At 57.7% G+C, this 25,985-nt stretch overlaps 1 protein-coding gene across 1 annotated transcript in view; it reads right to left on the bottom strand.

The window, feature by feature from the left end:
• LOC102501742 (piezo-type mechanosensitive ion channel component 2) overlaps window positions 1-25,985 on the bottom strand; it is a 76,377-nt gene that overhangs the window by 49,599 nt on the left and 793 nt on the right. The window contains exons 3-22 of the mRNA XM_027766593.1: window positions 25,516-25,714; window positions 24,914-25,127; window positions 23,855-24,017; window positions 22,991-23,176; window positions 19,236-19,362; window positions 17,823-17,938; window positions 16,885-17,148; window positions 16,242-16,353; window positions 15,562-15,743; window positions 14,307-14,455; window positions 13,402-13,575; window positions 11,918-12,091; window positions 11,217-11,292; window positions 9,273-9,431; window positions 7,652-7,840; window positions 7,259-7,435; window positions 6,061-6,192; window positions 3,252-3,452; window positions 1,418-1,622; window positions 41-142 (exon numbers count right to left, since the gene is read on the bottom strand). Of these exons, the coding sequence (XP_027622394.1) occupies window positions 41-142; window positions 1,418-1,622; window positions 3,252-3,452; window positions 6,061-6,192; window positions 7,259-7,435; window positions 7,652-7,840; window positions 9,273-9,431; window positions 11,217-11,292; window positions 11,918-12,091; window positions 13,402-13,575; window positions 14,307-14,455; window positions 15,562-15,743; window positions 16,242-16,353; window positions 16,885-17,148; window positions 17,823-17,938; window positions 19,236-19,362; window positions 22,991-23,176; window positions 23,855-24,017; window positions 24,914-25,127; window positions 25,516-25,714 (3,301 nt within the window). The remainder of the gene's footprint in view (window positions 1-40; window positions 143-1,417; window positions 1,623-3,251; window positions 3,453-6,060; window positions 6,193-7,258; window positions 7,436-7,651; window positions 7,841-9,272; window positions 9,432-11,216; window positions 11,293-11,917; window positions 12,092-13,401; window positions 13,576-14,306; window positions 14,456-15,561; window positions 15,744-16,241; window positions 16,354-16,884; window positions 17,149-17,822; window positions 17,939-19,235; window positions 19,363-22,990; window positions 23,177-23,854; window positions 24,018-24,913; window positions 25,128-25,515; window positions 25,715-25,985) is intronic.

The raw sequence follows: 25,985 nt of genomic DNA, 5'->3' as shown, positions 1-25,985 counted from the left end.
TCCCGAAGTGAAGAGGCACTCAGACACCCCCGGTACTCACAGAGTAACAAATTGGCATCCGGCGTTTTGGCAAAGTCTGGGAGATACAACCACTTAATGAAATTTGCATGTATTCCTGTACTTGTGGTTCTCCATGGGTAATCTGTAAAGGAAAGGCAATTTTCTTTTTGTCTTCATTATTTTTCTAGAGATCATTGAGTCTGTGTTCTATTAATGCTTCTTTCCAATTATATGGAATGACTAAGATGTCGGATACAATTTCAGGGTCGAGGGAAGGACTTATGCTTTAAGTTGAGAGGATGCTGGAAACAGCTTTAAAAATGTGGCAACGGGTTTGCCTGGGGGCCCACAGTGCTGCTGCCTCATGGTGTCCCGGTGCTCCAGGACTCAAATGCCCACCCACACTCAGTCCTGGGGCTGGGTGGTCGCTGCGACCTGCAAGTGACACGTCCAGAGGCATCTCATGTTGGGAGCCAGGGGCTGGCTGGAGTGGACGCAGCTGTGAAAGGTGAGAGAAGGGCCGAAGGCGTCAGCTCTTCCCGGGAGAGCGTGCAAGCGGGGCAGTGGGCGTGGGCACTCCGACGGGATGTGGGAGGATGAGAAAGACAGCAAGAGGGAGAGCGGGAGGGCCGGGGCTAGAACCGGGAGAGGAAGAATGGAAAGAGGGAAGGGACGGAGGAAGAGCAAAAGCCAAGGAGTTCAGGGCGGAAGCACGTGGCCACGTCAGACGTGTCCCTGGAAAGCTCCCAACGACTAGGCGTGTGCTGGGCAGCTGGTATCTAAGACTAGCCCTGGAGGGGGACGTCTGACTCCAGGTGGGAGTTCTGGGTCAGGACTCGTTGAAATTAAACACCTGAAGACACGACCGGCCCCACCCACAGACCAAGTTCTCCTTGACCCGTGCCACCAAGAGCCGCTCCGCCTGGGCGTGAGGGGCAGAGCCCTGACCCACCTGGCGTGTGGCTCTGCCCTGCTGGGCGGCCTCACTTCCTCGTCCGTGCAGTGGAGATGCTGCTGTCTGCTCAGGTTAGCCTAACTGGACTGCCGGCAGGAAAGCGGTGGGAACCACGGAGGAGGTACAGTGCACCTAGCTCTGGCCCTTCTGGGGTTTGCTTGCCTTTCATGACACACCTGAACCAACTCGTCCTCTCCAGGCAAGCCTGGCTGGACCGGCGGCCGACTCTTTGTGGCTATGTCAACCGCGGGAAGACATCCCTCAGAACCAAGTGACTCAGGTGTTGGGCCAGATCATGTCTGTGGCCCTACAGTTCCCCAGTGAGCAATTCTCCTCCAGAGAGACGCCAAGGAGCAGGATCCCTTGCCCCCATGCCAGGGATACCCCTACATCTACAGGAAGTGAGCATTCGCCGAAGCAGCGTTTCCCAGAGTCAGGTAGGCAGGCGGTGGTCAGACTCACCCCTGCAGAAGGCGGGAGGCAGCCCGAGGCACAGGAAATACTGCAAGACCATAATACTGATGAGGAAACCGCAGTATCTGGGCCAGGCCTCAGCGATCGCTTTTCTCCGCCGAAGATTCAGCAAATAAATCAAGCAGATGGCGTGGACGAGTGCGTAGAGATCCATGCGCTGCCCTATGGCGTTGAGGGCGGCCACGAAACACAGCTGGGATGCAGGGGAGAGGCAAGACCAGTCCATGAGCAGCAGAAGGGACAGCCGAGGGACAGAAATGGCCACCACGGGCCCTGGGGTGAGAAGATCACTGGGATTGGGGGAGGGTGGGGAGTTGGGTCTGTTTGTTTTTACTTCATCGTCTTTGGAAAGTACCCCCAGAGCCCAGAAATTCATTACGACCATTTGCTGTCTTAGCAAACTGGCTAAATAATCAGGCCCGATCTGTTAGGCGACTGACAGCAGGAAAATGAGGCAGACTCTGTCAACTGCAAGGTGACAGACAGAGACGTCTATGCACCGCATGGCCCCACGAGACTCTCCGGGGACTGAGATTTGTGCAGAATGGAAGGTAAGGGTTGGACCCACTGCAGAAACTCTGGCCAGTGACAGCGATGGCGCCGTGGGCTGATAGGGGCCGTTTGAGCACTAGGAGGATGAGAACTGCAACTCATGGGACATTGGGAATGCACTGTGCACCTGGGGAGGAGGCTGAGAAACCAACACGGGGTTTTGAAAACTGATAAATAAAGGGGAAAAATCAAGCATTTATCTTGCTTTTCTAAAAAATAAAAGCTGTATCGGGGAATCTCATAACTGTTGAGGGTAAGTTCTCTTTATAGAAGTCTTTAATACATAAAGAGCCCATGGTAGAGGGGACAGCAGGTGGCATGATGGCTAAGATACTGGACTTCCACACGGCCCACCACATTCAAGTCCCAGACCTGGTGGCTTGAAACTCACAGCTGGCACGTGTGTGTGCGTGCCCAAATTCCCAGGAGGAGAATGGAAGAGAAGGGATTGCAGCGTGGCATCCCCCTGGGGGGCGATTTCTCACTTTCCTCTCACTGCCTCCATCTGTCTCTCTCCAGGAAGTGCATGTGCCCCACGGCAAAAATAATAATAATAAAAAGGAAAAAATAATCATGAGGAAGAGAATGCATGGTAGAGTCAGCACATCCCCATTGTAAATGAACCCCTCAGAATAAAATCAGCAACACATGGACTGCAGATTCTGGAGCATTTGAGCAGGCGCCTTCCACCACCAATGGCAGGATGGAGTAAGCACCTGCAGACTGAGACCACGGCCAGCGGCCAGGGGGCCGCTCACGACTCACAGCCCTGCCCGGATCTGGACTGAGACATTTTCTTTTCCAGTTACGAGGCAACCTGGGAAACCTGGACACAGATTCGATACACGATGTTGAGGGGCTATTCATTTTTAGGTGTGATAATGGCATTGTATCTATGGTTTTTGAGAAGTTTGTGTCATTTTAGAACTATTCACAATGGTTGGCATTTCCTTCAAAATCCTCCATGGGCCAGGACGAGAGAGGAAGAGGAAACTCTTGAGGAGAGTGAGGGTCGCGGGAGTTGGAACACGATCCTCTCCACTATTAGTGTGACACACGTGTGTTAAAGGACACTTCAAGAAGTTCATGGAATAATGGAATTACGGTGTGAGCTTATTCGGGTGCCCAGAATGTGGGTTCCACACAGTTTTTCATGACGTGCTTTTCCATGAACTTTGTGAAGCCGTCTCTTGGGCCACGTGTGTGTTTAACTTCTCATATCACAGAACCATCAACCACCCAGGGAGTGGGGCAGGGGCAGGGACGTCACCTCCAGCCCAAACTTGTAGAATCCATAGTTGACGAAATACTGCAGCGCACGCTTCAGCCCGTGGTCAAGATGGGCCCGAGTGATGGTGTCAGTGACGGCGCCAGTGGGGGGCTCTGCCAGCTGGGTCTGAAGCCGGCAGAACCTTTGATGGCGGCTCACTGTCACCTCCAAGGTCATGAGGGCTAGGATGGCGAGCTGGTTCTGCCAAGCGAAGCAAACCCAGGGTTAGCACCACCAAGATGGAGCCTGGTTTCGCCAGGGCTGTCAATCAGGCAAACGGCTGAAAAGCTCCCCATTCTCAGTTCTTCAAATGGGACTGTGGTTTGGGCGACTGAAACCCTTGGCCTTCCCAGCTGGCCTCCCCACTTCCCAGGGAAAGTGTTTATTTCAGCACCAACTCTTAGGGAAAAGAGGAACTGCTTTAAAACCTGGGCTGTCAGATGGGCTAAATAATTCCCTCAGCATTTCCCAAACATTTCCTTTCATTTCTTCCTGTAAGAGACGCTCTCCACAAATACCAAGGTATTGATTTTCCAATTGATCCAGGTAGAGAAGGCTTCAATAGTTATGAATCCTGACAAGCAGGAACTAAAAAGCCAATCATAAGGAGTTCATTTACTTTGCTAGATTATATCACTTTATATACAATATGTACACAACGCACACCCGCCAGGACGCCCCCCCAGCCGCCAGCTCTTAATAAGGCTGCCGGTTAATACTGAAATCCATCTTGCTGCGTGCGTGCGAAGATTTAAAAATCATCCTTAGGGGGACTTTTTTTTTTTTTTTTTTTTTAATGCTGTAGTCATGCCAGGGAGTCTATGCTCAGGAAGCTTGATTGACAGAACCAGCATGACTCAGATTTGGGGAGGGGTTTCTAAAGGGTGTTTGTTGATGAGTGATGGGGAGGGAACGCCTTGAAAGCCTAATTGTTGATTATAAATATGCTGCATTTTCCCTATTGATTAAGTGACACCAAAATGAAAAGGACTGCCATATGAGATCATATTTAGACATCAGGGTGCCCTGTGTGCCTCCACTCAGGCACTGGCGAGGGACTGAGTAATTCCCGCGATGCAGAGTGAGGTCGGTCCGGCGCCCACTCCCCTGCAGACAGCGTGGGAGTCTGCGCTGCCTTTCTGGACTTCAGGGAGAGTCTCTGATCGCATTAGCCCCCAGGGCCGGTGCCAAGACCTGCACGACTTCTCAGCAGATTAGGGGAAGGAGACTAAAGCAGACCACTGTCCTAGGCTTTGGCTGGCTGGTCCTCTTCCATCAGCTTCCTGGGTCAAGGTCTGGGGTCGAGTGGTAACCAACAGAGGCCAGGACTTGTTTAAATAAAATGCCTCATGAGGCCAGCAGTTAGCATAACAGCTATGTCGCTGGACTCCCATGCAGTCAATTGTAGTTTGAGTCCTGGACCTGGTGGCTTAAACTCATGCTGGCCGCATGTACGTGCGTGGCCAAAATCCTGAGAGGAGAATGGAGGAGAAGGGGTTGCGGTGTGGCCATCCCCCCTGGGGGTGATTTCTTGCTTTCTGTCTCTCCGTCTTTCTCTGTCTTTCTGACGAGCACATGCGCCCTGTAGCAAAAACCTCTCTAAATAAATAAATAAATAAATAAATGCCTCACAATGAAATCCCAGCTCTCCAGAACTTGTGGGAAAGGAATCATGGAGGGCTGCCTGGGGAGGCCCTGGAGAGAGCAGAGCTTTGTTCACATTCGCCGTGCCTTGTAAAAAGTGGGTCTGCCCGTCCCGCCTTCTCAGGCATGTGTGTGGGACACGATCGAGTCCTTCCGCAGGAGCAGGGTCAACCTTGCCTCATCTTCCAGGGCTCAGCACCCCTAGATCAGGCGCAGACAGTGCCCAGTTGGCATGCCCCTCCCACGAGAACACGCCTGGGGCTCAGCGCCAGCCCAGACCAGGGCCTGCCCCTGTGTGCTGGGCTGTGGTTCAAGGCCCAGGCCTGAGTCTTCAACTGAGAAGGCCCCTTCTGTGTGGGGCCAGAGAATTCAGAGCAGGTGGGTTGGAACCCGGAAAACGCACCGCTCACCTTGGGAGGACGCAGGGGACAGCCAGCATGCTCAGGTCCACTGCCCTTTCCGTCATCACCCCACTCCTCTTGTTGGCAGCCCTGCTTGCACCCTGCAAGCTCGGGTTCCGCAGGTCCCTACTGCTGCCTGCTTCCCCTCCTTCTGGACCCAAGGCCTGCAACCTCTCAGTTGGAGTAGGGTGGGGGCTTGTCCCCATGGCCCTACGACTCCCCCAGGACAGTCTCCCCTCCGGGACTCACGCCCCACCATCCCTCTGGGTGACCTGGGATGAGTCATTGCCCCTCTCTGAGTCTCAGTGTCCTCCTCGGTGACATGGAGCTACAACCTTCAGGCCAAACTGAATCAGAAGCGTTAGGGTCACAAAGGATCAACCCCGGTGAGCTTGCAGCTCCTGGAAGAGCCTCCCTTTCATATGGCAAGATGGTGGCTCTCCCTTTCATATGGCAAGATGCTACCAGGGTTCAGTTTGGGCGGCTTTAATGTCCCTATCCCCTTACTCATTCTGACTCTCCGAGCCACCACGGAAACCTCTCTAGGCAAAGTGGTCGAAGCAAATGCTAAGTCAGAGCCAGGTGGCCACATAGTAATCACCTGCTGGAACGTTCCTGGGCAGGGAAGCAGGTGCCAGCTGAGTGGGCACCCAGCGTGTGCCAGGCCCTGAGCCACACTTGGTCCCCTCCAGCCCTCCCGGTACACAGGCTCGGAGGCCTGCACATCCCACACTGCTGGGCACGGCCCTCTGCCCCGCCCCTACCTGCAGACAAGGCAGCACCACGCCATCGCACTTCCTGAACCCGAGCCACCGTGCCAGGTCCGCCGGCTGCACGTGGAGGGCTGACTGTCCGGCGAGCTTGGCTGGGGGATGTGTCCTGTTTCCTTGCCATACCTGGGGCAGACAGGATGACACCAGGGCATCTGGAGGTGGCCGTGTCTGGTCTGGTCACAGAAGGGACAGACTGCATAGCTGCCCCCAAAAAACCAGGAAGAAGGCTGTGCTCAAGACCCCGGGCAGGTCTCTGCGCCTCCCTGGGCTGTAGCTCCCCCAAGAAGAGAAGCAGCCAGAAGCCCATGTCCTCTTTGCAAGTCTTGGAGGCCGAGGGTGTCCATGCCCAGCCACAGCTGGTGGCCCTGTGGGGAGCTCCCTCTTAAGACCCATTGTCCCCATATCCCTCGCAGGTCCATCGCCACCATGTGACCCCCAGACCTGACTGGCCTGTGGCAGGCTGGAGCTGCAGAGGACCTGGTGCTCCCTCTCCTGAGCCCAGGGGCCTCCATGCTGTCCCTGTCATAGCCCTGTCCTGGAGAGCTAAGCTTCTCACGAGTCCCCTCGCCCCTACTATGCCTGGTACCAGCGGAGGTCCTTCAGGGCCCCCTGAGATCTGCTTCTCTCTCCCACCCTCCCCCACTTTGCTCTCTCGTAGGCACAGTGGACAGGCTAACCGACTGGGAGCCCACGGAGCTGGACTCCCCTGCCTGCCCCAGTGGGGCCCTGCATCAGCCATCCCCTCCTTGGGAGGGCTCATCCCTCCATGCCCTCATGGCTCGGACCTCCACTACACTTGGGTTCTCTCGACCTCCCTGTCCTGATCCCTTCTGACTCCCCTCACTGCAGCCTTCTCTGCAGTTTGTCCCAACTTTGGAATCTTGTCCTCCCGTGCAGTGCCCAACAGAACAGGTGCCATCCGTGTTTGTGGAATGAATGAATGAATGGAATGTGTGCTCTTGGGAGAGTCTCCAGGCTCCTCCCACCTGGGACCGCCATTCTCGGCTCTAAAATGGCAAACGTCGCACCGGGTGGCTCCTCCCAGATCACGCGGATTGTAATGGTTCACCCCACAACTCTCCTGAAGAAGGCTGTTCGGGCCAGCACCTGGGTGATCCACACGCAGCCCCGGCCGCCCCTAGGGAGCCCCCGCCTGGCTGGGGAGGAGATCTGGTGTGGCCAAGCTCACCTCCAAGCAGCTTGAAGACAGGGTGGTGGGCGCAGCTCTCTGCAGCTGGAACACGGTCTTGCAGAAGACCACCACACAGGCCCAGGCCGTGGAGACACAGGAGGCGTAGGGCCGTAGGGTGGAGCAGGGCAGGGACACGACCCACAGGACATAGAAGACGGAGTTCATCAGAGAGACCTGCAAGGGCGTGCGCAAGGCCGTGGGCTCGTGTGGCCGGTGGTCTCCGGACCATGATCAGCACGTTCCGGGTCAGGAGAGAATGAGAGTTAAATGACGCTCACCCCACCTGCTATAGGAGGCCCAGGCTGTGCAAAAGGAAAGGAAAAAGGTCTCGAACCCTGACCCCGAGTTTCCAAAGCCCAATGGCACATGCCCTCCAGAAAGGCCACAGACCTCCTGCAGTGTGAGCCAGATGACCACCAAGGACACGAGCTTCACCATGTGGGTCTCCAGAACGCCCCACAGGGGACCTGGAGCTTCCTTCACCAGTTCTAGAAGCTTCAGAAAACCCATGGTCAGCTTGTCAGCTGTTGAGTCTCGATCACTGGTTTCCTCGTCTGGGGGAAAAGAAGGCCTTTCTGACTGGCCGCGAAAGAACCGGAGATGGCAAGGGCCGAGGGGTTCACGGAAACCGCGTGAAGGCCTCTGCAGAGACGAGCGGCGAGCAAGGCAGAGAGAACGCGCAGGTGCTCCCTGAGGCAGAGACGCAGTTCTCAACAGCGAGGACCCACACGGGGCCCGTCTGCCCCGGCTGGCTCCCCAGAGCCGTCTGTATCAGCCTCCCTGGTAACCCCGCTGTCCCGTCTCCCTGCTCCCTCTAGACCAGGGGTAGGAAAACTGCTTCTATGAAGGGAACAGAGTAAATGCTCCAGACGGCGTGACCACGTGGCCGGGCTCGGCCACCCTGCTCAGCTCCACTGGGCAGCCCTGCGGCAGCTTGGGCTGCTAGCACGGCTTCACCCACGGAGCCGGAGCACTGGCCTGATCGAGGCCTGCGGTTTGCTCCCTGCTCCTGCAGGCCGGGGAGAGGTCGCCCTTGTCTCTCCTGACCTCCCTGAGGCTACTCTAATCTCCGGCACAAGAGGGCCGGCGGGATGCTCCAGGGAGGATGCTCGAAGGAATGAAAATGGGCGAACTGCCCTGGAGGAGTTCGCATTAACCACTGCCCAAAGCAGCTTTCTCCACGCAAGCGACCCGGCTTCGCTACAGTGAGAGCGACTCACAGGCATGCAGGCGCAGAGGCTGCCGCCCATCCGCGGCTACTGCCCTGCGTGTCCAACTGCAAGCCACACGCTGAACCACTGTAAACCGCTGGTTCCCCGAGGAAGCAGACACTGCAGAAATCCTGGCCACTTTTCTCTGCAAACTGTTCGCTGAGAGTGCCCAGCCACCAGCAGTCACGGGGCTCTGAGTCGGCAGGTCCCAATGGCACCGGCTGGCCACCTGCCCCGAGTGAGGCTCTGAGGCGGCAGCACCAACTGCCACGGGCTGGCTCCCTGCCGCGACTGCTCGGGCAAGGCCAGCGATTCGGGCAGGAAAGAACATCCCACCCGTGCACACCGGGGACAGGTGTTTTTGTTCACACCCCGACCTAAACACTGAAGAGAACGTGTGTTGCATCGGGTCGACGTCTTGGCCAATGCTCTAGACGCACCGGCTGTTTGCCTGAACGCCTGCGATTCGCAGTGGCACGCAGCACCCGGGCAAGCACAGTGTCCCCACCTGCTGGCGTCTTCCATTGCAGCCGTCCTTCCTCCTCCTGTCCCTCTGGCTCATCCCGTGTGACTCTGCCTGCTCCATCTGCAGAGTGCTCACGTGCCTCCTTCCCCCTGGTGGGACCTCGGCTGAAAACCAGAGGCAGTGTGCTTAGGCATTTCAGCACAGGCAGCGGGCCCAGCTGCTAGTCTGTCTCTCAAAGCCTGCGAGCAAAATGGGTCCAAGCCGTCAGGAGACACAGGGAGGGAGAGCTGCCGACTGGGCCGTTTGGCAAAGCCAGGGCCCCGTGTGGTGGCACCATGCTGAGTGCGGGGTCCCCATGAGAGGCCAGGGGCCAGCTCTCAGGTGCAGCTGCACAGGCCTGGCACGGGCCTGCTACCCTGGCTGCCTGGGAGGCTGGGGGAGGACCATGGCGCGAGGCCTTGGGAAGGATGCCCGTCTCCCCCTGCCTCTTCCTCTGGAAGAAAGAGGGGGAGGAGAGAGAGGGAAGAGTCGGTGGGCCCGATTCTACGCTGTTGGGGGTCTGTTTCTGTTTTCCCGCATTCTCAGCACAGTGATTCTGGACATCGATCTAGAAAAGTGTGTTTTTTCCTTCACAGTTCAGGTCTTACCTCTTCTGAATCTGCCCGTTTATAACCTTAAGCCTGAGAGAAATTTTTTAGAAAAAGAGAAGAGAAAGAGAGAAAGAGAAAGAGATCCCTCTGTTTACAAAAATATTCATTTTTCATTGATTTAAGCAGCAAATTCTCTAATAGATATTTAGTATTTTGCTTATTGATTTTATTAACTAGATAATGAGGGCACAGAGTTGAAAAATACTTCACACAGCCTAAAAGCCACGTGGTGAAGTGATTGTCCTTCCACTCTGTCTCCCTCCACCAAGGCAAGCACCATGCCAGTTTCTTCTGACTTCTTCCAAAGATAGGCTCTGTGTGTGAAGTCGGGGGTATGTCGTTTGTTCGTTTGTCTGTTTGTTTTGACATAGGACATGTGCACTTGCCAGAGAGACAGAGACAGTGAGAGGGAAAGTGAAAAATCACCCCACAAAGGGATGACCATGCCACAGTCCCTTCTCCTCCATCCTCCTCTCAGAATTGTGGGCACACACGCACATGCACCTGGCTTGATTTTCAAGCCACCAGGTCCAAGATTTGAACCGCAGTTGATCATGTGGGAGTCTAGCCGCTTAACCACCATGCCAAATGCTGGCCCCAGTGCGTGTATATCTTTATCTCAAATAAATGGCAGCACATTCTCCGCACAGTGCTCTGTCTACTCTTGGCTTTCTTCCCTCTGTAATGTGTCTTGAACCTCACTGCAGATGGTAGAGAAAGCTGCCTCACTCTGAGAGAGACAGAGACAGAAAGTGAGAAATCATCCCAGGGAGGGCGGCCATGCCACAGTCCCTTCTCCTCCATTCTCCTGGGATTCTGGACATGTGCACACATGCCTGGCAGGGCCAGTCTGGGGCCAAGCTGCCAGCCTGGGGCCTGAACTGCAGTCGGCAGGTGGGACTCCAGCGCCTTAACGACCCGCCACCGGCTGGCCCTGCCTCATTCTTTCTGACAGCTGCATAGCACTCTGCTGCTGAGGTGGACCACCGTTTGTGTGACCAGTCCCCTAGTGATGGACCTCTGTTCCCTGCTGGTGACCTCCAAAGGATGAGACGGGCCCTAGGAGCAGGCCATGGCAGGAGCCAGGTGGGCATCATGGGCCCAAACCCAAAGAGGCACGTACAGAAGGGCCCAGGACTGGTGGCCACGTTCCTTCTGTGGACAGCTGGGTCCCTGAGCATGGCCAATCTCCTCCCTGTGGTAGGGACCATCACCTGTGGGGCCAGCAGATGACATGGCGGCTTAAGTGCTCAACTCTCATGTGGATGACCACGGTTCAAGTCCCAGACCTGGTGGCTTGCTTCTTGCTTTCCTTTCCCTCTCTCTCTCTCTCTCTGTCTCTCACTGATCAAATTAAAAAAAAATAATAAATAAAATAAAATAAATAATTCTTAAAAATAAAAAACAAGAACCACCACCTGCGACCTCCACTCATTCAGCGAGTTCCGCATGGGTCCCTGTGGCTCAGAGGCTGTCATTTCTCCCCGAGTATCCTCCTCACTCTCCGGGGGCTCGGTTTAGTGTCGCCCATCACTTCAGGGAGCAGAGAGACGCACTCCACGTCTGTGTGGCTTCCAGCTCCCCACAGACCCGGTGACTCCACCGCTCCCGAAGCTTTCAACTCCCACCCCGGGTGTGAACAAAACAGGGTAGAAGCCAAAAGCAAACCTCATGATGTTGACAAAAAAGAGCGTTTCATAGTCCCTGGGGGAGAAAGAATAAAAAATGTCTTGTGCCCTTTTCTATATGAGGTGGTACGGTTATCGCAGTTGGATTGGAAAACAGATTGGGGCATCAGAGGACCGTGGGGCCCTAATTCTTCTTAGTGAGAAAACGAATTGCTTTGGCATCCTGCCACCTTTAAATAAGAACTCTGCAAAATACCCAAACGTGTGAGTGACTCAATCTAAAAATTAGAAACCCTTTAAAAACCAGTTTCACAGCCAACATCTTAATTTAGTTCAAGTACAGAAAGGTAAAAATGAAAATAAAACAAATCCTTAGGCGTAACGAAAACGCATGGGCAGATGCTCTGCTCTCAAGTGGTTCTCAGAGACCCTGAGCAAAGGCCACCCAGCAGGAGTGACCCCGCCAACTCAGCGGGGCCGCGGGTTGTCTGGACCTGGGGTGACTAAGAAAAGAAAACGCCCTGTCTTTTCTGCCTCCCTGCAGAGACACACGAGCTTTCAGCCCCCCCACCCCAGGAACTTGGACGAGCACTCCCAGTGGATGGCTGGGGGAGAGGACGTTCTTCAAAGAGCCCTGTGCCAGGCCGAGCCGTGTTCTGGGCTCTGAGCAGAATCTCCGATGCCCCCAGACACAGCAGTACCTGCCAGGTGTGTCCCTCCGCTGCCCCGGGGCACTTTGTAGGCTGGTGGTCTCCAGGAAGTCTTCGTGGAAGTAATGAAGCTGGAGGATGCACAGCAGCAGAAACACAGCAGGCAGCGTGGTCTCGGCGAACAGCTCCGCGGTGTCGAACCGCTGCAGGCCCACCTCCCCCAGCCTGGGACAGGGGAAGAGGAGAGAGCCCCGAGGGCCGAGAAGACGTCTCTCCCCGAGTCCTACACAGAGACGGCCCGCACCCCTTCCCCAACAACCCAATGGCAGTTGGTTGCAAAGGACGCGCACGGGCTTAGGTGGTGCCGCTTCGGACTCTCCCAGGGCTCACTTGGCCTGAGAAAGCCCCGCACCCTCCGAGAGACACCAAGCACGTGGGCTCTGGGCTGTACTTGACTCATGGTCAGAATCAAGAGGTCTGGTTCAAGTCCCAGACCTGGTGGCTTGCTTCTTGCTTTCCTTTCCCTCTCTCTCTCTCTCTCTGTCTCTCACTGATCAAATTAAAAAAAAATAATAAATAAAATAAAATAAATAATTCTTAAAAATAAAAAACAAGAACCACCACCTGCGACCTCCACTCATTCAGCGAGTTCCGCATGGGTCCCTGTGGCTCAGAGGCTGTCATTTCTCCCCGAGTATCCTCCTCACTCTCCGGGGGCTCGGTTTAGTGTCGCCCATCACTTCAGGGAGCAGAGAGACGCACTCCACGTCTGTGTGGCTTCCAGCTCCCCACAGACCCGGTGACTCCACCGCTCCCGAAGCTTTCAACTCCCACCCCGGGTGTGAACAAAACAGGGTAGAAGCCAAAAGCAAACCTCATGATGTTGACAAAAAAGAGCGTTTCATAGTCCCTGGGGGAGAAAGAATAAAAAATGTCTTGTGCCCTTTTCTATATGAGGTGGTACGGTTATCGCAGTTGGATTGGAAAACAGATTGGGGCATCAGAGGACCGTGGGGCCCTAATTCTTCTTAGTGAGAAAACGAATTGCTTTGGCATCCTGCCACCTTTAAATAAGAACTCTGCAAAATACCCAAACGTGTGAGTGACTCAATCTAAAAATTAGAAACCCTTTAAAAACCAGTTTCACAGCCAACATCTTAATTTAGTTCAAGTACAGAAAGGTAAAAATGAAAATAAAACAAATCCTTAGGCGTAACGAAAACGCATGGGCAGATGCTCTGCTCTCAAGTGGTTCTCAGAGACCCTGAGCAAAGGCCACCCAGCAGGAGTGACCCCGCCAACTCAGCGGGGCCGCGGGTTGTCTGGACCTGGGGTGACTAAGAAAAGAAAACGCCCTGTCTTTTCTGCCTCCCTGCAGAGACACACGAGCTTTCAGCCCCCCCACCCCAGGAACTTGGACGAGCACTCCCAGTGGATGGCTGGGGGAGAGGACGTTCTTCAAAGAGCCCTGTGCCAGGCCGAGCCGTGTTCTGGGCTCTGAGCAGAATCTCCGATGCCCCCAGACACAGCAGTACCTGCCAGGTGTGTCCCTCCGCTGCCCCGGGGCACTTTGTAGGCTGGTGGTCTCCAGGAAGTCTTCGTGGAAGTAATGAAGCTGGAGGATGCACAGCAGCAGAAACACAGCAGGCAGCGTGGTCTCGGCGAACAGCTCCGCGGTGTCGAACCGCTGCAGGCCCACCTCCCCCAGCCTGGGACAGGGGAAGAGGAGAGAGCCCCGAGGGCCGAGAAGACGTCTCTCCCCGAGTCCTACACAGAGACGGCCCGCACCCCTTCCCCAACAACCCAATGGCAGTTGGTTGCAAAGGACGCGCACGGGCTTAGGTGGTGCCGCTTCGGACTCTCCCAGGGCTCACTTGGCCTGAGAAAGCCCCGCACCCTCCGAGAGACACCAAGCACGTGGGCTCTGGGCTGTACTTGACTCATGGTCAGAATCAAGAGGTCTGGGCTGAGGTCAGTGTTGGTGAGGGTCTGGGGAAACACTGAGGAGCGGGCACACCAAGGGGTTCCAGTCCATAGGTTCAGGGACCCCCTACAGTGCCCCAGAAGCAAAGGCTGAAGGGGTCATGTGATGGACTTTGGATGGGCGCTCCAGCCTTGAAGCCTGGGAGCTGGCAGAGGCATCTCTGAAGACCATAAGGACCTGGGAGCTCAGCAGAGGGGCCCCAGAGAAGATGAAGCTGACTAGATGGGCCCTTACTCAACACCCCCAGCACTTTCCCTATTCACGACAGCCCCATGGGGAGCCTGAGAGGGTCCATGTTCTCTACGAGCGTCCGCCCAGAAGGCCACGCCTGGCGTCAGTCGGACCCCACCTGCCCCTGACTGCAGAAGCCCATGCCTTCCGGCAGGATGAAAGACCTTTGGCACATCAGTCTGCAGGGTCCTCTCCCTGTGAGCCCAAAAGCCAAAGTCTTCTTACCCCTCTTCAGACAACCCCAGCGTCTTGTTGAAAAATCCAGCCATACTCTGAAACTGGTACGTGTAGACAGCTACTAGGACCACCATCGAGTAAGACACCATGACCACCCAGAAGGGCTTCAGGATCCGACGCCAGGACTCGTAGTGCATCTGCAATTCAGGTGGGCCCTGATGAGACTCTCCATGGGGGTCGCATGGATGGGTAGACGACAGGGCTCAGCCATGGGAAGGGCACCCTCCCGCAGAGCAGATTCTCCACTGGGAGCTTCGCCGGTACAGGACAAGCTCATTCTCAAAGGCGGGTCTACAGTGTGGGACACACCGCCACGGAGCAGGTCTCTTGTTTTCAAAATGAAGTGCCTTTAGCTGAGCCCCCCGCAGAAAGGGCAGGCTCAAAGTGACAGGAAGGGCCTGTGAGGGAAGCAGAGCCCTCAGGTTGGGAGGCTCATGCTTCTCGAGCGATTTTGGTGGAGTTGGAAACCTCACTCTGTCTCTTGCACAGAGGAAACACACCTGTCCCTGCCCACTGAGAACCCGCTGAGAACCCTGGTGCTCTGGAGGGACGTGCTGGTGAGTGGCGGTGCTGCAGGCCACGTGACCTCATGGACAGATGCCAGCTGGCTCCCAGTGGCTTCTCCCTGGGCCTCTACCCCATATCGCCCACCACTGTGAGACAGCAGAAGCCAGAAGGTGGACGGGCGGGCGAGGGCTGCAAGCCAAGGCTACCGGCCTCCGTGGGGCCGTCCTCCGAGCCCTGTCCTCCAGAAACGGCAGCAGTGCCAACGCCAGAGGTACCAAGCAGCTGGAACCTGAGGGCGAGGACCTGAAGTTCACCTGGGCCCCCCCTGTGTGCTCCTGGGCCTGCCACATGGAATAGGCACCAGGCTGGGGTCCACGTCACCTAATGCACAGCCACATGGCCCAGCTCCCGCCCCCACGCCCTGTCCCCTGCCCTTCTGCTCTGTCACCACTAACCTACCTAACCAATGTCCTGTGACTTCTGCTTCTTCTGGGGTCAGACGCTTGACTGAGACCAAGTGAGTGACTCCCATGAGCAGCACACCCCCCCATGGCGATGGGACAGTGACAGGGACAGTGACGGGGACAGCAACGGTGGGATGGGGTGAGCATCTCTGCCCTGAGGTGGCCCTGCCCCATGTCGCATGGACGCTGGGCAGATCTGAGGCCAGAACCGCAGGCCAGGGGACCCAGGCTCGGGAGGGCTGGGCAGTGGCAGCTTTACGCACATGGCTTACCTGGTACAAGGCCACCCAGGATAGGAAGAGAGTCACATAGATGACCTTGTAGGCCACCACCTTGCCGCGGAAGCTGACGAGGAAGAACATGGCCGTGCAGACAAAGATCCAGTACTTGGCCAGGAGGCCCTTGAGGAAGGAGCCAAGGGTGTCCAGGAGGGTGCTGCCCGGCCACACCAGGCCTGTGTGCAGGGTGGGGGAGGAGGCAGTCAGGGCTGACTTGCTCTCTGCCCCCCCTTACCCCCTCCCAGACTCGGTCAGCTCGGGGAGGGGCTGCCCCCAGGGGTTCTTGGTGCCACCGGAGGGCCCAACTAACGGGTCGGGGACCTCTGCTGAAGGCCCCTCCTTGCCCCACCACCCTGGGCAACAGTTCTTTCTCTTCAGAAGAGGAGATGTAGCTCAAATCTCACCTATGGCCAGAGAATTCCAGACCCAAAGCTGCAAAGGACAGAGTCCCGGATGGAACAGCCTTGTTCCCGGAACCAGGCACCTCCCTGGACAGCTCAGCTGGGCCTGCCTGAGCTGCTGCCTCGTGTACCCTCCGGGAGCTGCTGAGCGGACTTGGGGCCCTTTCCCCACCTTGCCCAAGATCTAGGCTTCCCAGGAGTAACGTTTAACTTGAAAGCACTCAAATGTCAGCCAGGCCCCTGGGGCGGGAGGTGGCTATCCAGGGTCCTCACCACTTGCTTCACCACAGTCTTCCCTCTGGCCCTGGTCCTCAGCTGCCACCAGCCCCCGCCTCTCCAGGACCTTCTGCCGCAGCAGCGACCAGAACACGGATGTGTAGAGACTCTGTAGGGAAGCAGAAGAGAGCCCCTGCCTCTCTGCAGCCCCCGGTGTGGCTGTGGTGGTGCCATCCTGCCACCGGCCAGGAGTGCCGTGTGGGTTTCCATTTTGTCTAAGGCTTCACCGTCTCAACAAGCCACAGAGCTCAGGGCAAAGCGGGCACTGGGAGTGACCAGGGACATACTTGTCCCTTGCTGCCACGGCCAGGTCACATCTCTGAGGTGGACATCAGACCATGATGAGGTACGGGGTGCAGGGGCCCTGGGGCTCATGCTGCCAACCCCCTCCCCATCCTACAGAGGAAGATGGTGCCCAGGACCGAGGCCGGGTCCCAGGGCCCTGGGATCCCTGCTACAGGGCCGCTCTCCCTCTCCACACACTCCTTGGCCTTGGCCTACAGCTGTGGTCTTCTTTGAAATGGAAGTCTCTCCCCTCCGTAGTCCCATGGTTCCTAGGCCCTGCTGGGCCTTCCCTTGCTGCTGGCTCCCCACCCCAGGCCCATGCCCGGCTCAGGGTGCAGGGGGAGGCTGGCTCTACCTTGGCACAAAGGTGGAGGCATGGCCGGGGGTAGGGCATGAGGTCCAGGTCAACAAGGAGCCAGTCAGGGACGCCCGGAAACAGCTCATCCGGTGACAGGCGGAGCCCCACGACAAACGTGAGGAGGACGAGGAGGTCGGCGTAGAGGACCAGGCAGGGCGCGCTGAACAGGGCCAGGTGGCGGCGGTCTCGGACCATCCAGATGACACAGGCCCAGAGTAGAAGGATGAAACCCAGCCAGCTGGTGTGGGTGACGCTCCACACCTGCAGGGCCAGCGGCAACTCAGGAACCAGCTCCCAGGGCCCTCCTAGGAGCGTCTAAATGCAGTCCCCCACCAGGAGCGTCTAAACCCAGCCTCCCCCAGGAGCATCTAAACCCAGCCTCCCCCAGGAGCGTGACCTTGCAGTCAGGTGCCTCAAGCAGGGCTCTCCCCATGCTAACGGCCCGGCTCAGACCCCAGGATTCCAACTTGGGCGAATTGCATTCTACCTGCAGTGGGACCCGAGCTCTGCTCTGAGTTGGGAGCTCAAGGTCCCCACCTTCAGCCCAAGGCTGCCAGCCACTGCCCAGTGTCAGCGTGCACTGTGGAGGGTCATATCCTGACCAGTGACGGGGAGCGAGGATGCCCTTTGAGAGTCCAGACCACCGTGGGACTCTCCAAGGAGGGCTGCGCTTCCTGCCTTGGTGACGGAGGTGGGGCGGTCGCAGCCACAGCGCCCCACCAGGCCTCCGCCCTACCCCTCTGCTCCCAGCCCAGAGCATGGATGAAAAGCCGGCAAGTCTGGGGATTCCGTCACAGACACCAAAGGCCTCCCCATCCCTGAGCTGTCCCTCCAAGTTGGGACCAAGCACACTGGAGGCGGGGGACATCCCCTGACCAGGGAAACTCAGTGGCCTCTGTCCTCAAGATCACCCACCAGAGCAACCTTTGGCTCACCATCATGGCTATCGGTGCAGTGACATAGCTGTGTCTCGTGGCCAGGTGGCCCACGACCCAGACGCTGCTTGGCCCCGAGCCTGGGACCGCTGACTCCGTGGGGGCGCCAGTGGGTCCTGTAATAAGAACACTGTCAGCTGCAGAAGGGCCTCTGGGGCAGGAGGCTTGGTGCACAGGTGGGCCCTGGGCAGAGGCTGCCGTCCACACGGGGCTCGGGACCTCCTGCCGGGCAGCAGAGAGCTGACCAGGAGTCAGCCTGATGCCCCACAACCTCTCCTGGGGCACACGCTGCGCCCTCGGAGGCCGGCTCTGCAGACGGTGTTCTCACGCCACCCTGGCAGCGCGAGGCCATACTCCTGCACGTGCCTAGGGCCTGGCGACTGCTGAGCTCTGGGTGGGGATCTGCATGACCGGTAAGTGAGATGGGAGTCCCTGTGCGGTCCCCCAATGCAGCTTTAGAGATCCTCCTCAGCAAATACGGTGATTGATCCTTCGGGGAGCCATGACCGGGGCCTTGCCGGGTGCCGCTGAGGCCAGAAAGAGGCGGAGTCTTTCCTCCTCCCCAGGGGAGCCCAGTGTGGTTGGACAGAGGCGACCCACAGAAATGGTTGTAGAGCCAACCAGTCTCCCATGGGACAGGGCATGTCTGCTTCCAGCAGGCTGAGGACAGGGAGAGGAGGCAGGCCACCTCACTCCTGTGGCCACCACAGGCCTCTCGCAAAGGTGAGTCTGGGACAGAGATCCTGGCCACAGGGACGTTCGGCGCCATGTGGCGATGTGCCTGTTCATTGTTGGGGGCTGTTCTGGCCTCTGGTGGGCACAGTGAGGGCATTGCTGGAAGGATCCGTGCATGGGAAGTCCCGACTCAGAACCACCTGGCACCAAAGGTGGGCTGGGAAACCCTGTGTACATGACAGTGAAAGTATGGGCTTAAATAAGCCAGACATGGCTTCCCGTGGCCAGGTCCCTAATGGCGCGGCCCTCCATGTCCTCATCCGTGAGCCAAGGACATGACCGTGCCTGTGCACAAGGCTTGCTCGGCCTCTGGGGAGGGACCACAGGGTGCGAGGCGAAGGCTGGAGGGCACGCCAGGTTCACGCCTCCCACAATTTTTGCCCTCGCCTTTAGAGGACCCTCAACTGGCCTGCAGCCTCCCACTCTGACTATCCTTGCCCAAGGGAACAGAGGTATGACCGGCTTATGCTGCCCGTGGCCTTAGCACGCTCAGGAGTGACCAGCCAATGCCCAGGGCCCCTGCGGCATGGCCACCAGTCCCGAGACCTTGCTGAGATGGAGAGAGCTCCACCCAGGGAGACCCAGGCCTTTCCCTCCCACTGCTGCCGGCCCGGGTGAGGGGAGCCTCGGAGGTGGCACAGTTGGGGCCTGGAGGCCTGGGGGTGTGCAGGCTTGTACCTGGGAAGGTGATCCTCCGCTCCGGCCCACAGGGAGGTGGTGCGTCCGGGCCCGTGCTCTGCCCCTGGCGCTGCTCATGGTGCACAGCGGGCAGTTCCTGGCCGCTGCCCTTCAGGAAGGACCTTACCTAGAGAAGGAGACAGGGCTGCTCAGGGCTGCCCTGTGTGGGAGGTCAGCGCATGGTGACCTTCATGTCACCCGAGATGGATCCAGACTTGGGTCTGCCCATGGGGAGGCCAGCAGGGAGAGCTGTCTTCGGTTCCTCTTTGGTGACAATTTGTACCAAAACCACATGAAACTTGGGGCACCTGGCGCCTGCTTGTCAGCTGAGCATCTGGCCTGCCTCCTCTCCTCTCCCACTTCATGACCAGCACGTTGGACTCAGCCACACCTACAGGGCCACCGTGGCCTCAAAGCTGCTCATTCTAACCAGACCTGCTGCTTCCTTCCTCCCTCTTCACTGAGCTTCTTTTAAGGTTTTTTATTTTATTAATTATTTATTTTATTTGTTATTATTAATATTATTATCATTCATTTGACCAGAGAGAGAAAGAGAAAGTGAGAAAGCAAGCCGCCAGGTCCAGGACTTGAACCACGGTTGCCCATGTGGGAGTTCAACACCCTAACCACCAGCTGGCTCCTTCACTGGACTTCTGAGAGGATAATCGTGGGGGTGCCTCTGCTCTGGAGCTCTTCCCATGGCAACAGCAGCCCCCCCAGCATGTCAGCCACTCTGGGAGTCTCTGGCCATTCCCGGGTTCCATGTGTCCATCCACTCATGAGCACACCACACATCACGCATACAGCCATGGCTGGAAACAGCCCTGAGCCCGCAAACAGCTGGGGAGCAGAGACAGGCCCAGGGGGCCACGTGCAGACTGGCATTATGGCTGTGGTCGGGGCCAAGATCAGAGGCACACAGTGGGCACAGAGCCTACCGTCAGGGACTGACCCAGTCAGAGAAGTCAGAAGGAAGCTTCTTGGAGGAGGTGAGAACAGGGTGGAGGGAAATAAAGCCTGAGCCAGGAGGGGAGCGCATGACTCCCAGCGAGGAGGGTTTCAGGAAGAAGCCAGAGGGGCTGGAGTGCAGAGATCAAGGGGGCCACGGCTGCCTCACGCAGGACAGGCCACTGCGTGGAGCACCGGAGCTGCCCCAGCACGAGGGCCGTTATCCTGAGAGCTCAAAGGAGCCATAGAAGGCTCTAGACAGAAAGGACATCTTCCGTGGCCTGATGCGAAGGACCGATGAGAGGAGACAAGCGTCTATACAGGCTGGGGGGACAGTGCGGGTACACGGAAAATCGGGAGTGTGGACTGGGGGCTGAGGTGGAGTGAAGAGGGAAGTGGGTGATACCAGAGAAATTGAGGACGGTGTGCAAGCATTTTTGCAGGAGATTAGACATGGGCTGAGGGCAAGGGGAGGAACATGCTTGCACATGGGATGGACAGACACACTGCTCACTGGGGCGGAAGCCAGGTGTGGGGGTAAATCCTGAGTCTGGCTGGCGGCGGCGAGGTCTCAGGACCCTCAGGACGGCTGGCTTAATCCTCATGCTGGCCTGTGCTTGGGGGCTGCTTACTCCATGCCTTGTGGGGCCAGTCCCCAGCCGGGAGCACTCTTCCCCAGCTGCCTGATACAGCCTCGACTCATCCTTCAAGCCAATCCCTTCCTCCAAGAACTCCTGCCAGATTAGCTGGCTTCGGTCCAGCATCCCTTACTGAGCTGATGTGAGACCCAGAGATGCCCAGCCTCCACCTCCCAAGACCAAGCCACAAGGACGCTCCTGATGAGACGAGGTTCTGTCTCTGCTCCCACGCTTAGCTATGCCCACTCAGTCTCAGCGGCTGCAGGAGGACAGGAGCCCTGCCTCGCAGCCTCAGCAGCCCCGAGCCCAGGTCTCACATAGGCCAGTCACCCAGCACCGGCATGTAACAGCCGCCTCCGCTCCAAGCCTTGGGGCGCTCAGCCACACTCAGCAGGGTGCCGCGTACTTAGGAGACACACACCACCGTGCTTGGAGCCACAGCGCTGCAAGCAGGCCTGTGCAGAAAACGCTCTTTAAAACGCATCGTGTGCGTGAGTTTAAAGAGACGCCTACTGCTCAGAGAATCAGAGAGGAGCAAGCCAGTGACGGACAAGCTCAGGTTGCTGCCGGGCTAAGGAGCAAGGAGCTCGGTCCGCTGGTGAGGAGTGTGGCGCCCATCACCCACGAGGCTCTGCCTCAGGTGGCTCTTAAACCTGCCGGAGGAAAGCTCAGCTCCCCGCTCATCCGAATATCACAAAATAAGGTTCTTACTTGGATGAAATAGGAAGAGAGCCACGGGGCGGGGGATGGAGGGTGTCCTGGGCAGTCATGGGGGACAGGGCCTTGGGCTTGGGGTCCTACCTGGATGTAGCCCCTAAACAAAGAGGAAGCATCTGGAAGACATGGCAAGCAGCTGCAACTTGTTGGGGTTGTTAGCTTTCTGTTTAACTAATCTAGTGGATTCTATTTTTGAGCTTTCCATCCTGAGCAGCACTGTGAGACAGGTCTGAGGCAGTCCGATCCTAGCCCAGCTTCGTGGGGGAAGAGATGAATCAATTCATCTATGGTATATTAATTACACCCTTCTGTTTGCCCTCCTCCTAGAGCGGGCTGTGAAATGCAAAATGGAATGAGCAGGTCATTATTAAATACGCCTGCGTCCAGAGCACTGTGTTAGGCCAGGCGTGGGGGTGGTCAAAGAGCTGCAGAAGCCTCCTGGTGCCCCCGGTTCTGCACGCAGATGCAGGGCGGCTCCGGGGCTGCTGTGGAGCTCAGCTTGGCTATGCGCAGTGATGGCCCCCACGTGGATTAGACACCTGGGGAGGTGGGTTCTCGGCCCGGCATCAGCAAAAAGGGGCCATACGGTGGGTCAGCCATGTTTGCGCCTCTCGGAGGCGCAGCTGGCTGTCCACTGCAGACCTCCTTTCGTGCATTACTAATCATCCCAGGGTCCCTCAGTCCTGGGTGCTGGTGCTGTCATGGGGTGACGCCGACACCGATGAAGGATGGGCTCCTATCTCATCGGGGGGGGGCAGGCGTATAATCACCCTGGAGTAAGCGGTGTGGCAATCACTCATCCAACTGTGCACAAGACGGACGGCTTTTATCAGGGTTGGAGGAAACTGCATTTGTGACCTCGCCAAGTGATTTGCTCCTGGGGACGCCCCGCCCTGCCCCGCCCAGCTCTGCATCTGCAAATGAGCAGTGTCTGCCAGCCAGCCCTGGCCACCAGGCCACCACCCAGAGCCCAAGCCCCCTGCTGCTTCAGCGTCCCCACAAGGGCTGTCAAGCAAAGCAATGAATCTTGCATGGGCGCCAGACGCCACCTGTGCGGAGGGCAGAGGCCAAGCCTTGTCCGCTAGGCAAGCCCTGAGCCCTGTGCGGGTGCTGGCTGCAGCCCAACGCTCCAGTCGGCGCTGGTGGTGGTGAGCACCCACCGCTGCCACCCTGGCTTCTGGAGCCCGGTCTTTATGTTGTGCTTTGTTTTGACCCAACTCTGGATCTATTTCCACTGCGGGCCTCCCATCTTCCATGTGCTAAGCTCTGGGGTCACACTGCCTGGATTCGAATCCCCTTCTTACCATTACCACTTAATTCTGTTGGAATCTGAGCGAGTGCTCCCCCCCTTCAGGCTCCTCATCTTCAGAATGAGGAGGGAGATTCTGTAAATGCCTGAGTTTGTTCCAGAGGTGAGAAAACCCTCAGTGATGGACTTGCTGTGGCTCTTACCGTCATCATCCTGCTGTCTGTAAGAGACACCTGCAGCCGCCGTGGCACATGGAGGTGCGTACACCTGTGAGGACGCCTCCCCTGGTCTCCCACGCAGCCCGACACACACAGCACAGAGCGCAGCCCCAGGCCTGCACTTCTGCCGCCTGGCTCCGCAGACAGCACCTCCACCTCCTCTTCCTGTTTCTGCAGGAAAACACGGGTTTCTAGTCCTCAGCCTCCTGTAGAGGTCCGCCGTGAGACTTCAGTGTGCTAGAAGCCCGCCGCAGGAGCGCAGGGCGGCTTTCGTCCTCCTTTGTTTCCGTAGCAGTGCGGTGTGCACATGCGCCCGCGAGGCTCTCGGTGGGGTCCTATCGCACCACCATCGCCTTTCCCCAGCCCTCCGGCACTGCAGGGATGGGGCCACCCAAGCACACACCAGGTGCATTTCGGGCTGGTTAGGATCCGAATCCACGGTTGGCCACGTGGCTTCCACACTGCAGTCTGACGCACTGTGGGTGCATCACGCAGGCTGGGTCACGGGGCAGAATATTTTAAACTGACGCTAGAAAACCTGCGCAAACGTGCCTCCTGTAACCCATTCCTTCCCTCCTTCCTTTCGTTCCCTGGTGCTAAGTGAAGACAGACCAGCTGCCTGGACCACACAGCCGCTCTTCAAACATCCTAAGGCAACAGCCCCATCGCCTCAATCTTCTCTTCTCCCACTCCACACCATTGCACCTGATCTACTTCCTACCACGGACAGAGAAACCCAGGAAGCAACTATCAGTCATTCACACTTTAGTAAAAAGCTGCCTGTTGACTTGCTCGCCTCTGTAGGAATGGGAAAGTGACCAGTGCTCTTACCCTTCTGGGGCCACTCACCCCAGACTGTGGAGCCCACTGTGGTAGCAGGAGGACCAGCGTGTAGTAGGATAGCAGCAGAATCAGAGGGTGCACCATCTCTGGCCAGTCGGAGTCTGGCTGGAGGAGGAGCCTCCAGGGCTCTGTGCGGTTGGTCCTGGTGAGAGCAGTCATGCCCAGCAGCCTGTGTGCACACGGCCCACCGGGAAGTCACCAATGCTGTATGGACGCCCAGGCCCTGCACCTCTCCTGGCAGCACCCTCGCCCTAGCCTTCTCTGCCCTCACTGGCCTTTCCTCAGGGCTGGGATGACTCGGGGCGAGAACGTGGGGACGGTCAGGGTCGCTTTGGCCCGCCCCTCGCTGCCTCACCAGACCCTTCTTCCCCAGCACGTGTACTGGGCAGCCCTGCCCCTTCCCTGCAGCTCTCATCACTGCACCCATCTGCCTCCCATGGGCAGTGCAGCTCTTGCCATGTCCTCAGCCTGGCACCCAGCTGTGAGGTACTCCCTCTCCGGAAGGTGGTAGAAGCCAGTTGGAGAGCACAGCCTGGAGACCGTGCGTTTCCTGTTTGTCCCCATGTCCCCAGCCACCTGGGCTGGGGCCCGGAACAAGACAGAACCATATTGCAGGTTTTTGGAAGGAAGGGGGAAAGGAAGGGAGGAAGGAAGGGGGAAAGGAAGGGGGAAAGGAAGGGGAAAAGGAAGGGGGAAAGGAAGGGAGGAAGGAAGGGAGGAAGGAAGGGGGGAAGGAAGGGGGTAAGGAAGGGGGGAAAGAAGGAGGACCACGGGTGGCCAAGGACAGGGAGGAGATGGGGCTGTCCCCTCCAGGCAGGTGTGATCACGGGTTAGCCGTAGGTGTGTGTGGTTACAATTCCCCTCGGCCCTGGTCTCTCCCTGAGCAGCTCCCGTCTCACTCCTGGTTTCCGGGACTGGGGGGTACACCCAAGTTGCCCATACCCTTCCACTTAAGTGCTCAAGAAAACAGCACCAGGAAAGGGCTTGGAGGTCAGTTAGAAACTGACTCTGGGGGGGGGTCAAAGGCCACCCCGTGCATGGTGGTGGTGACAATGGGCATGTCACCTGGCATAGATGTCGTTGGGAGGCACGAGGTTCTGGAGGAAGGGCAGCTGGTAGAGGTACAGGCTCGTCAGGTGGCCAGCGGTGAAGACGGCCATGAAGACACAGAGCATGCTGAAGGCCATGGCGCTCAGAGCCTGACCGCAAGCCCACCAGGAGCCCAGGCCTAGGAAGGCCCCGAAGTACACGGCCGAGGGCAGGGAAGGCACCACCATCCCTGAGGAGACAGCGCACCTCTGCGTGACTGGCAGCCCTGGTCACCCCTGCCCGCTCGCACTCCAAGACCAAGTCAGGAAAAGCTACCCCGACCCTCCCACAGGCAGCACACAGGGTGGCAGCGTCCCCGGGGCTCCGGGGTGGGGGCCCTGCAGGCCCCACGTCGGTCGTGCTTCCCAGGACGGCTGGAGCCCCTCCCGAGAGCTCCTTGCCCTCCGCCCACAGCAGTAACCCTAACCCGCCCCACGAGTCACTCCCAGGAGCTCGCATGGTCCTGAGCTGGCACACCCCCTCTCCCTCCACTGTCCCCAGCAAACTGCTGCCTGCTGCCGGCCCTCGGGCCTGCCCATCCCCTGGAAGCCCAGCACTGGCACGGGATGCCGCGGTACCTGCCAAGCCCAGGAGAAGGGTCACCAGGACCTTCCCCATGGAGGAGGAAAAGGGCTCCATGGCGGCTTTCAAGCCCAAGACAAAGGCGGTGACTTTTGGGACACAGTCCCTGCTTGTGCCTGTGGCCTCCGCAGCAGGTTCAGCACTGTCCTCTGAGCGAGAGCTGGCGACATCGTCCTCGGAGTCGCTGTCACGAGTCTGGGGAAAATCGGGAGGACAGATTCCAGCCAGAAAGTATCCGATGTCCTTCCCCTATCTGACGTATGGGGCAGATCTTTCTGGAATCTGGAGAGGAACCCATGGGGCTGAGAATCAACAGTTCACTTGTGACAAAGCGGGCATCTGTGGGGAGCGGGCCTAGCCCTGCAAAGGCATTGGCCAGGCCTGAGGAAGATCCCTTTCAAGGATGGCTTTTCTTTTTTTCTTTTTCTTTTCTTTTCTTTTCTTTTTTCTTTTTCTTTTTTTTTTT

The sequence above is a fragment of the Tupaia chinensis genome, unplaced genomic scaffold (assembly GCF_000334495.1).
Source record: "Tupaia chinensis unplaced genomic scaffold, TupChi_1.0 Scaffold000066_1, whole genome shotgun sequence".
Taxonomy (NCBI): Eukaryota; Metazoa; Chordata; class Mammalia; order Scandentia; family Tupaiidae; genus Tupaia; species Tupaia belangeri.
The sequence above is the reverse complement of the archived record's forward strand: the minus strand, read 5'-3'. Positions and strand labels throughout refer to the sequence as shown.